Here is a 12,716-nt window from a genome sequence, read left to right on the forward strand (position 1 = left end):
GGTTAAAAACTTAATTTTAAGATAGCGGTCGGTTCTGGCGGTTCGGTTTGAAAATTTTCAATCCGACCCGAACTGACTTATAAATAAAACCGATTTGAACCGTTAATTTTCGATCGGTTCGATCGGTTTTTTCAGTTTGGACCGAACCATGCTAGCTCTATCTACTAATCTCATAGATGGACCAATAACTAAGCTTCGGTTTCTTCTTCCGCTCCGTCCACTAGGCACTCCTGCTGAGAATCCTCTGGCTCCTGGCAATCTCCCAGCTAGGGGTGGCAAACGGGTCGACCCGACCCGACCCGACCCATATAAAATTTGACCCGACCCGTATAAGTGTGACCCGACCCGACCCATTTAATAAATGGGCCAATGCGATCCGACCCGTTTATTAAACGGGTTACCCGACCCGACCCGACCCATATATAACCCAAATGGTAGAGAATACTAAACATTTAGTGTGGTTGTAGTAGAAACCTGCATATTCTATTGTACTCTTTTAAGTGACTTATGCACACAAAAACCATGTTACTATTTCTGATATGTTTATAAAGGTTCACAGCAAATTTCCACATTTGGAGATAAACAAAATAATAAACAAACCATCATCAAAAAATGAAACAGAAACAAAACCAGTCATAGATATTGTACTCTTTTAAGTGAAATTCTTTAAAAAATTGAATGGCTACAATGTCATTCTACATACATACGCATCAAAAAAAAAAAAAATTGGAGCAAGATTACTCCCATTAGAATGTTAAACAGGTTCACAAACAAGTTCATTTCAAGCTCTCTACAACAAATCCAATTTCACAAACATGTTCATTTCAAGCTCTCTACAACAAATCCAATTTCACAAACATGTTCATTTCAAGCTCTCTGCATATTCTATTGCTTTCTTCTTGACCTGCACGTTACAAAGGTTTTAGCGGTACGTGAAGCTGAAGGAACTTTAAAAACAAGGGAAAATCTTCTAAGAGCCCAAGGAATAATATTAGCAAAGACATTAGGAACACCATCTTCATGAGTAAATCTAGTAATTGCCAGCCATATCTCACTACTTAATCTGCAAGTAAAGAATAAATGGTCCGTTGTCTCCTCCTGATTTTTACACAAAGGGCAGATAGTATCACTTAATACTCCTCTATCTCCTCCTGAAATGTTCATCCCTAGTTAGAAGTTCACCAAGGCAAACTAGCCACATTATGAAAGAGCGTCTGGGTAAGTTCAGTCCACTCCAAAACAAGTTTTCCTGGTCAGTCAAGCATTGTGAATGTCAATAACCACTAATTGTTGCAGCTAACCTATATAATACTCAACATCCTCAAATGAAAAAGTTAGGCATATGAAAGCAAAACTCCATTATTTATGCTAACAGACAAAAAAAAGTAAATCGAAAGTTCTTCAGTAAAATTTATAATGGATCTACGAGTTGCATCCCTATGTGTAAAAAGGACATTAAGAATATCACATTTTCCTGATCAGTGACCATTCATCCACAAACCAAGAGTCTTGAGGATATCTTTTGGTGTTGAGTAGAAGGCTTTATATAGATCTCTGACTCAGCCCAAGAGCCATCAACCCATTAATAAGAGCAACCAAGTGTTTCAAAGCCGAATTGCTAGTGTTGAGTAGATGAGAGCTTATATTTTCTGGTGTTGAGCGTAGGGCTTCATATATATCCCTGACCCAACTCAAGAGCTGTCAACTCATTAATAATAGCAAACCCAAAGGTTAGGTTAGTTACACACATTCAATCCACTGTATCATTATAGCACCTTTGTCTAATTAGCTCCGATCCACGATCCGAACTAAAGTCAAGGTACAAGTTTAAACTTATGGAGAATTATTAGATTACATGAGTTGAATCGGTGACCTATGACTTGTTTAAAAAAAATTTAACCACTGTATCACAGTAAATTTTTGTAATAAAAATATATACTATAATATATATGTAGTTTGAAACTCACACCGTGTTTTGAATTTTTTTAAAAAAAAAAACTCTTAACATACTATATATTATAAGATTTGAAAAAAATGAAAATAATGCTTGCTGATCAGTGTTGGGTTCTATTCAGCCATTTTTGGTCCAGAGATGATTTCGATGATAACGTCCTCCCTTTTTGAAACAGAAAAAAAGGGATATGAGGTGAATTTTGTTATTTCCTCTCAAAGTCATGAGCAAGTTTGTCTCGTACGAAGCCATAAAGCGAACAGACTAACGGGCCAAATGATTTGTCGAGAGAAACATGAGCGCACCAAATGATTTGTCGAGAAAATATATAGGCCTAAAGCGAACAGGTTAACGGGCCTGATACAGCCCATAACTAAAAGCATCCTCAAGGATTCCTACAATCTCTTTTAATCTAGAGGACTTTTAAGAGGAATCATTGGAGGAGAACCTTCAAAAGTCCTCCTACCCCTTAATTATTCATATTTAGTATTTTAATTTTATAGATTAGTATTTAATTAAGTATGTGGTTTATTTATAAATGAATAAATAATTAAATATTAATAAATAAAAATAACTAATTAATAAAAAATTATAAGGAGTATGTTTTAAAAAATATGATTCAAATTTAATTAACTATACATTAACTCAATTATTTTATTTTGAATTAACTATACGTTAACTAAAGTTGATTAACTATACATTAACCCCATTAAAAAATATTAATATAAAATTATAAGGGGAAGGTTAAGGGACTTTAACATTCCCATTAATTTGGGAAGAGAGAGTTAAGGGGTTTGGGGTGAAAGGGCGTTTTTTCCGGTTCGTTGGAACAACTTCTCCTGTGAAGTTCCTTAATTAAGCTAAGGAGCCGAATTTTTCATGCCCCTTCGAGATGCTCTAAAACTTACACACGCTTATAATAATAAAATCGAAGAAATTTTCTAAATAACCTCATTCATAATTTTATTTTAAAATCGATCCCATTCTGTTTTTATTACAAAAATCGACCCACTTTCTGGCCACGTCAGCATCGTGGCTAGAAAGTGAGTCGATTTTTTTAACGCGATGCTAAATAGTCAGGGTTGGCAACCCGGACTATTTTGACCCCGACTATTTTGGAGGCCGCTGTTAATTTACATGCTAAATTAGTCGGGGTTTCGAAATCATAATTCGAAATGGACGGGGCTCCCAACCCCGACCATTTAGTAGAGCCTTTTAGCTCCCCCAGTCGACGAGTTGGAAAAATGGCTAAGGAACAGAATAGTCGGGGTTGCCAACCCCGACTATTTGTTATGGGTCCCCCTGTATAAACCCCCAAAATATTCTCCCCCACACACCCTTCGTTCTCAGCCGCCTCCCTCCCCTCAAAACCGTCATTCGTCTCCCACAAACCCTTTGTTGTCAGATTTCAAGCTCGTTTTTTGGCGGAATTTCATCATGAAAGATCTATAATGTAATTTCCCTTCCCTCTATCCTCTTTTAACACGTAGAAATCTAGGATTTTCTCTCAAAAACGAATTTCTATGGTTTGAACTCTATTATGGTGTTTATTCACCCAATATATGGGTATTTGCAGAATGATACAATAAGAGTCCTGACAAAATGACATCAACCCACTTAAGTGACCCAAGCCCAACAGAGGCCTCGACTCTGTCGACTCATCAAGTCGACATTCTTTCATGCTGACATGAAAAATGGGATTAGTCGACCCTATCGTCGAGGATGACCCCACCTAAGGCACTTGACCACTCACTGGGCAACTCTCGGAGACAACTTGAGGGACATTCCCTGCTTTCAGCTAAGTTGAGGACTTGACCCCTGTCTCAACCCTCTCCTCCGGAGCATATGTCAGCATTTCAATTCACCTCGGACAAGCCTTATCCAGATTTTGGCCTGATGGTCTCCATGACTTGTCAGCTGCCCACGTGCCTTCTGTCACGCTCTCAATCACTTCCCAAAAAATACGGAGACACCCTCTCCCATGCCGAAGTGACTTCCGCTCCAGTCGCCAGCCGACACATGTAAAGCGAGGGATGTTTCAGCATGCCAGTGTGCCTCCTTCTACGCTCTCAATCACTTCCCGAAAAATGTGGAGACACCCTCTCCATTGCCGAAGTGACTTCCCCTCCAGTCGCCAGCCGACATTTGTAAAGCGAGGGATGACTCGGCTCTTAGCCCGTACTTCATCACTGCCTCCCTATTTCTGGGCTAGGGGGCCCTATTTTATCCCAACGAGAGAGATATATACATGTAGACTACTAACCTCAAGGGGGGGGGGTGGAGGTCTAAAAAAAGCTCAAGCTAAGGTTACCTCACTCCCTCTCTCTCTCTCTCTCTCACCCTCGAAAGAGAAAGACACACAGTTCTTCGTCTAGACAGAGGAGCTCACGTAGACCCTTTGGGCATGCACATTGCCACTTCAAGAACCACATTGGTTCCTAACCTTCCCCTTCCCTACTTGAGTTTCACTAACTTGACCGTCTGAGGAACTACAGGGGAATCGGTCCATGCCCTCTCACGGCTTCTTCTTGTTTGTGCAGCGTTGACATGAATCCCCTGTCCAAGAACCAGTCATAAAGTCGAAGAAGGAAGCGACCCCTCCATCACTCTTTCTTGCCACGTCCCTGTGAGGACTCAGGGGGGACTGATCCTAGCCCGGATCTGATTGACTATTTGGTCGTAATCATCAACAAACTCTATTTGTAGTGATTTATTTAGAAAATTTATTATTGTTGTAGCTGAAATTAAACATTTAGGACATAGAATATTCAAATCTAGGGTTTAAGATTTGAGGGTTTAGGGTTGTAATTGTTAATATTTTTTTAATTTTTTTTGCATTTAAATGATAATTCTTTTTGCATAGGTTGAACAATATGATTTTTATTGTTTGTTCTTTTGGTGGGAAAATTAATTATAAAATGAATAATATGCCAACGTACGTCGGAGGGGGTGTCGTTAATGATCTCGGAATCATATAGTTATTGTGACTTGGTTAATGAAGTACACTGAATTACGGCAATTGACTCACGAGAGTATTGACTAAAAATATTATGCAATTTGTCCATAACTTTTGATAGAACATCCGCAGTTGAGATCTCAAACAATCATCATATAAGTATTATGTTTAATTTGAGCAAGTCGTAACCAACAGTAAAATTGTTTATTGAAAAGTTGTCACATAGTTCGTGCCAAATATTCAACCCTACAGAAGAATTGTTTATTGAAAAGTTGCCACATATTTCATTTATAAGAATTTACTTAATTTTTAATTTTATTCTACTTCATTTATAAATCAATGCTTATATATGAAATTTGTAAGTTTATTCTACTTTTAATTTAGCAAACGTCATTACACTAACATATTTTATCATCATATGTGCAAATATTTACAGTATGGAGGCGGGTCCATTGACATATGATGTCCTTTATAACCAAGATCGACACCGATCCGCGAAGATAAATTGTATTTTTTATTTTTCATTTATAAGACACTTTTTCTAAGTTGTACTATAGTTACTGAACATTTTGTACTGTTTAATATATGTAGGCTCCGAGTATTACTATAGTTGATCATACTCATGCACATTCGAGGTGGGATTTGACGGATCCACATGTCCACTTTTATGCTCGTCAAGCAGGCTTTTTTGAGTGTTCACAAATTAAATGGGTGAGACTTGATTGGGCTCTCTTGACGGCATTGATTGAACAATGGAGGCCCAAGACAATTACATTCCACCTGCGCCAAGGAGAATCGACGATTACATTGCATGATGTTGGGGTTTTACTTGGCCTCAAAGTGGATAAAGATGCTGTCACGGGTACCGCTGACTTTAACTGGGTAGGAAAGTGTGAAGAATTGCTGGGTCAAGCTCCTACTATGAAGGGTGGTAAGATCAAACTCGAATGATTAAGAAATAATTATATGAATGTACCAATCGATGTAACCGATGAGATCATCATGAGCTATGCCCGTGCATATATACTTCATATGATCGTAACTATTCTATTTCCGAATTCCACTAAGGACTCGGTGCATGTGAGATGGTTGTCACTCCTTGAGGATCTTGAGGAGTATGGAGAGTTATCATGAGGGAGTGTCGTGTTAGCTTATCTATATAAGGAGATGATCAAAGTGGTACTTGTGCAAAACAAAGAATTCAAGGGTTGCCCCACTTTGCTGCAGATATGGTCATGGGAGAGATTGCATTTGGGGTGCCCAAATTTGAGGGAGACTCGTGCTCTCGATGACCAGATTCCATTAGGATGCATGTATTACTAAGTTATTTTGTAATAGATATGATTGCATATAATTTAGTACATTTATTTTAATCTATACTAACCCATTGTATATAAAATAGATGGAATATGTGCAGATCTTAGCAAACCTCCCCAAAGGGCCATGAAAACTTCTACAGCAATGAACTCGATCAAATGGAGGATGAACATGTATTAAATCATAATATCTAAATATATTCAATCAATATATCGTTTGTTACTGATATGTAACTTTACTTAATCTTCTTTATAGGTCAAGTGGATGCCCTATGAACTAGCTTTGGAGTCACTACCTGATATTTGTAGTGAAGGTGAGGATATATGGCATGCTCGCGTCCCGATTATTTGTTTTGAGATCGTCAAAATGCACGTGCTCAACCGTGTGCTCCAACAATTTGGACTACAACAACATATTCCAGACCCTGTAGAAAAAATAGAGCAAAATCCCAGAAAAGATGCATATCATGCAAATTGGGAATTAATTCTCCATGCTTAGATCCAGAGGTGGGAGTTGAGAGAGGAACAAGTAGTGATGGAGAGGGTTGACGTACCTGACCTAGGTGTGTACTTGTGGTGGTATTGGGGGATTACTCACCGATGGATATTTCAGGAGAACAAAGCCCCTAAGAAGTACATACCAAGAGGCCCAGCTGAGAGAGAGTTTGTAAGTGTATAGGAAAAATGTACAATTATTTTGTTATCATCCACTTGATAATAATTTTCTTTCGGTTTTTATCTTATAGGTACAAGAGCTCGATGAGGTTGCTACTATTGCACATGATGCGTTGAGAACGACTATCGAGCCAGGGGCGAGGAAGCGTTCCTTCGCATCATAAAAAAGATCCAGTCTGCTCTTAAGAGAGCGCGTAATGCGATGTGTGATGGACGTGAGGAGTGATTAATTGAGTACGACTGTCGACGGTTCCAAGGATACATGGGAGCAGGCTCAAGTTGTGCACATTATGAAGCTGGCGGCTTACAGCAGACTCAAGCCGGATGTTCACAGCCGGTTCAAGTCGACGAGGATGTCATGTGCTCCCAAGTTCACACACAATCGGACGAGGATGTCATCTGAGCTCATGTCGAAGGTGAACGGTGAAGAGGGAGAGGAAGAGGAAGAAGAGGGAGAGGAAAGGGAGTTGTAAATATTTGTTAAATTTTAATATACTTGATAGAATGTTTATGTTTGAAATTATTCTAAGTTATGTTTGAATGTTACATATTTGATTGATTATGGATTTTTAGTAAGTGAATTGAATTCGGGGGTGCAACTGATTATGGATCAGTATGTGTTTATTTGAGTTTGACAAGATATGTCTTTATTTGTGTTTTCGATTGCATTGTGAATTGATAAATGTGAACCAAGAGTTGGTGTTAACTTGTGGATTGATATGTATTAACAGGAGTGAGATTTTCTAGCTGAGTGTGGGCTGGAGGATCTCTGCCAAATAATAAGGGTTGTGAACCTTGACTATTTCGTGCACGCTGTGCACAAAATGGCCGGGGTTCCCAACCCTGACCAATTGTTGCTTGGGTTCTCGCTTAGGCTAAAAGGCTCTGCTAAATGGTCGGGGTTGGGAACCCCGACAAATTTAAACGTGTGCTAAATTAGTCGGGGGTGCTAAATTAGTCGGAGTTTTGAACCCCGACTAATTTAGCATGTAAATTAACAGTGACCTCCAAAATAGTCGGGGTTGCCAACCCCGATTATTTAGCATCATGTTTAAAAAAATCGACCAATTTTCTTGCCAAGGTGTTGATGTGACCAAAAAGTGAGTTGTTTTTTATAATAAAAACAGAAGAGGATTGATTTAAAAAAAAATGGGTTTATTTAGAAAATTTCTTCTAATAAAATCCTTAAACAAAACCCCTCACAGTCCCTCTTCGCTTCCTGGCAAAACTATCAGTTTTTGACGCCGAAATAATGGCGAACCCTAATAAAGCAAAGAAACCGACGCCGGAGGAAGTCGCCGCTCTCAAATCCGAGGTCGCCTCCTTCGCCTCCTCACTCGGCCTCGCTCCCTCTCACCTCTCCTCCTCCTCCGGCTTCGACGACTCCGACTTCCTCAAGTCTGGCCCCTTAAAACCCCCCAAAAACCCTAAACCTCAACCCAAAACCCTAGAAACGAAACCTAACCCTAACCCTAACTCCAATCCGAAACCTCAGTCTAAATCCAAGTCCCATCCTCTACAAGTCGATCCCTTCCCTCCTCTTTCCCAGTCTAAGAGCAATCTGCCGAGCCTGTCTTTGGTGAAGGCGAGCTCTTTGTCGGGGCAATGGTATGTCGATGCTGATGAGCTTGAGGTGAAGGTTTTGGGGAAAGAGGGGAGGAAGAAGGTTGCGAATGTGAAGGGGGTTGAGGAGCTGAAGGCTTTGGTTGCGAAGAAGAAGGAGTTGGGAGAGAGGTTGATGGAGCAGTACACAAAGGAGTATGAGGTGGCGAGGAAGAAGAGTGGAGATATGAAGTTGCTGGAGATGACCACAAGGTCGGGGACGTCCGCGGATAAAGTCTCTGCGTTCACTTGCTTGGTGGAGGACAATCCGATCGCTAACCTGAGGTCACTCGATGCGCTATTAGGTAAGTTTGTAGGTAAATGAAGTGAGAAAGATGGAATCTTTGCCAAAATTATTGTGAATGCATAACTCTACTTAGATAAGAGAAATCTTGCTTTGTTGGAATTTGAACCTATGAAATCATTTACATAAGCTGCCTTTTTGTTATTGTATCTTTGAGAAAGAAAGTAGCATCGGTGGGTTACTAGGACTAAATTCGAGGCATTGAATAAATACAATCTTGGTGTAGTGCTAATTGAACAACATTTTGTTAGGGCATCTCTGCATAAGTCAAAAACACCGACAGTGGAGAAGGAAACAAAACAGTGCATGACTCCAGAGATACAACAAGTTTCAAAAGAGTGCATAAAACCAGATTCACCTTGTATTATAGTATTCAATTCTCAGCTACATGTGGAATGCAAGGGAACATTCTAGATTAAGATGTGACCCGAAAGAAACCATATGTTGTCTTCATATAAGTATGCAGATATGAGCTACATATGCTGAAGTATATCTGGAGATAGATTTTAGAAAAGTGGATCCAACAAGTTCTAAATTTCAAAATTTTGCATTTCATTGATATTCATCCACACTTTCCCTGACTTGTGTATCTCTGTGCACACATCACATATGGAGTATTAAAGTTCTCAGGTATACACTGGAATGTATATGCTCAATGCTGCTCATTACTTGATATAACAAATTCAGCTGTTAGCATGTCCTGAGGTTCGCTTGGTGTACACGGATCACATACAAAATAACGATAGCAAATTGACTTCATTTTTTGGAAAGCCATAAATCTATCAAGCTATTCTACAAATAGCTATATTTGTAGGAAAGGCCTCTCCAAAAGAATACTAATCTTATTCATTGGATATAACGTGTGAAAAGTGTTTTAGCTGTGCATGCTAATTGTGAAAAGTGCCGAAGGGAACTATGATTTGGAGAATTAGAATAACGTTATTGAATATGCTTTGACTAATGTCATCTCTAAGGGATAAACTTATGTTGCATTCTCCATAAACCTATGCTTGATTGAGAAATGAGGAACTTTGGAGTAACATAGCTAGGAGCAGATGTTATAGTTATAGTTTATATAATTTTTAAAAGGAATTTACCTTTTCACTTGTGCTGGTATCGTGACTTGGTTTTATGCTTTGTTTTCCATTTATGAAAGAAGCGTTCTTGACAACATATGGATGATTGAGGAGATCTGTGATAAGGTTGGTACCACATTGAGAATGAGAAATTAATGCATGCAATTTGTTTCAGAGAAGGTTTATATAGTATTATCAAAGAATTTTAGGTCAAGTAACAACCAAAAACATGAGAACATGCATACTGGATCAAGGAAGTTGACACTGTTTCTTTTTTTACCCTGAACTGAAACTGTTGATGTTGACATGATGGTCACTTACTGAATCCCAGCAGAGTTGAAAATCCTTTGTCTTTTCAAGAGATAACTCAAAGAAACAAATCCTAAATATCTTGAAATTTTATAATATGTGTATTTAGCATCCTATACATGTGACAGTGTGACACATGTGATGTGTCTACAGAAGGAGGAAAATAAGCATGGTGTTTTTGTACTGCTAAATTTATCACTTATCACATTCTGAGGGTTAGTGATGATTAGTTTCTTGCTTATTTTATCTTTATTCTGAATATTTTGAAAAAATCTAACCGGTTATACTTCTCGTTTGACTCGTTTTTAAATAGTTCCAAGACTATTTGCCTCGTCTTTTGTGCACTATATGTTTCCATAAAATTGCACTGAGGCATATTTCCAACATATGCAGCCATGGTAACATCCAAAGTAGGAAAACGTTATGCTTTTACTGGGTTTGAAGCCTTGAAAGAGTTGTTCCTGCTCAGGTAAGCAGTATATCCAATTTATTATTCAATCTAAAGTTCAGTACTATCTTTTAATACTCTATGCAAGAAGTTATTATATTCGATCTTTGTCAAAATCAAACAAGTTTTTGATTTAATAGAAGAGTTGTGTCTAGACTAGGTTTTGGATAATCTTTTCCAAATTCCAATTTAGCTACTTATCACCAGGAGTTTGCTGCAAGAGTAGTGATAACTATACTACAATTTCCTACTACTTTTGTATTCCCACAATCAACCATGTTTGCTCACCACTTTTTGCAACAATTCCCAAGGAAGGACCCACACATTTGTTAGTAGTAGTACAGAAGTAGTATAGAAATTGTAGTATGGTTAGTATTTTCCTTGCTGCAATAGGTTCCATAGTTATATCATTATTTTATCCCCCTCCCACTCCCCCCCCAAAAAAACCCCACCTTCGTGCAATGTTGAAAGCTAAGTGATTATTTATTGCAGCCCTATACCCTCACCAGACATGTTTGTATCCGGATTCAAGTCCACAGACCCAATTGTGTCAGGATTTTTCTGACAGACCTGTTTGGGTCTTTAAACTTCCACCAGAGTCAGTTGGGTCTTAAACCATTTCAAACTCAATCCGTTTCAGTTCAAATCCAACCCACTTGATTTCAGTTAAATTTTAGACTTATTTCAATCAAACTCGAGTCAAATAAATAATTTATTTTTCAAAAATATGGTCTGCAAATAAAATAGAACTTATAGGTTGCAAATAAAATAAAACTTATAGGTAACTGTTGTTAGTCTATGTATATAGACTCAGGCTTCATCTTATCTAGTGGCATTAACAAGATGCGAAGGTCAATACAAGTTTATCCAATCTAGCGGAATCAAAATTGATCTCACTAAATTTGATTTAGTGTGGTTGCAAACTGACCCTTAAGTTTGCACAGTTTGCCTAATTAGGCTACTTCTCTAATGCTCTCATTGAATTTTCCTATCAATAGCCATGCAAGGCCTTCATAGATGTTTCCCGTCAATTACTGATGTGCGGCTAGAATGTTTCTTCTCCCACTATTAGCAGATATGAATAGCAAAAGTAATCTGCTCTGGTACAATATAGTGCAAAAAGGCTAGATGTGTAAATCGATGAACTAGGTGTTTAAATTCAAGCTTAAATTCGCTTGATTTTATGACTTTAAATAGTAATTTGATTCTAAAAATATTGACCTATTCTCTCTAATTATTAAGGGTCAATGGCAAAGTCCAATTTCTGATAATTTAGAAGTTTAGAAAAGAAGGAAACAATTTACTCGATAATAAAATTAGATACTATATTAAAAAAACGATTTTCCTAGCAAGATAATTAAGTTATCTAAAACATAATTTTTTTTGACAACAACTCTTTTCCCCTTTTTATATACATATGCGTGGGATCTATGCTTGGTTGAGACTATACGAAGGACAATTCATGATAAAGTACTCGGATTGATAATGAAGGACTGATGGTCACTGTTAATGACAAAACGATATCTCTCACAACTCCAAAGAAGTGTTTTTTCAGTCACTTTCATCAGTAGCGCCCATACATTCTCAACCATCTAAGTCCAGTGCTTCTACTTCATAGACATGGAAAAGACGCAATCAACAATGTCATCATCCTTATGCTAAAATATCTCGCTAGGTGAAAATTGTATTTACTTTCGATGCGGCTACTTCCACTTTCACCTTCTTTTGTTCTAGTGGTTCACATTGCTCTAAAGATTGATAAATAAGGTATCTTCCTACCATCACCATCATCATTGTCATTAACTAGAGTTGTTCCACCAAGTTTGGGTTTTGTATAAGTCGAGAAATCTTTCTAAAAAAATCTACCAAATTTCCATGACATTTGTCAATTGAATGGTAAGTCACTAGTGTCAAAGGACTTTGCCACACTACACCAAAACTCCAAAGTTGTTATGAGGATCAAGGGTTATAATTTATATTCTAACATGTCTCTGCAGGTTGTGTGCCCTCTTTATGGGCTGCTATTGAAAATATGGATTGCACAATGATTATATATATATATATATATATATATATTAA

At 38.0% G+C, this 12,716-nt stretch overlaps 1 protein-coding gene across 1 annotated transcript in view; it reads left to right on the forward strand.

Annotated features, from left to right (window-relative positions):
• The window catches only part of LOC109833701 (CCAAT/enhancer-binding protein zeta), a 24,224-nt gene continuing 19,609 nt past the window's right edge, over nt 8,102-12,716 (forward strand). Inside the window, exons 1-2 of the mRNA XM_020401479.1 lie at nt 8,102-8,805; nt 10,583-10,658. Of these exons, the coding sequence (XP_020257068.1) occupies nt 8,151-8,805; nt 10,583-10,658 (731 nt within the window). The 5' untranslated portion in view covers nt 8,102-8,150. The remainder of the gene's footprint in view (nt 8,806-10,582; nt 10,659-12,716) is intronic.

This window comes from Asparagus officinalis, chromosome 3, assembly GCF_001876935.1.
Source record: "Asparagus officinalis chromosome 3, Aspof.V1, whole genome shotgun sequence".
Taxonomy (NCBI): domain Eukaryota; kingdom Viridiplantae; phylum Streptophyta; class Magnoliopsida; order Asparagales; family Asparagaceae; genus Asparagus; species Asparagus officinalis.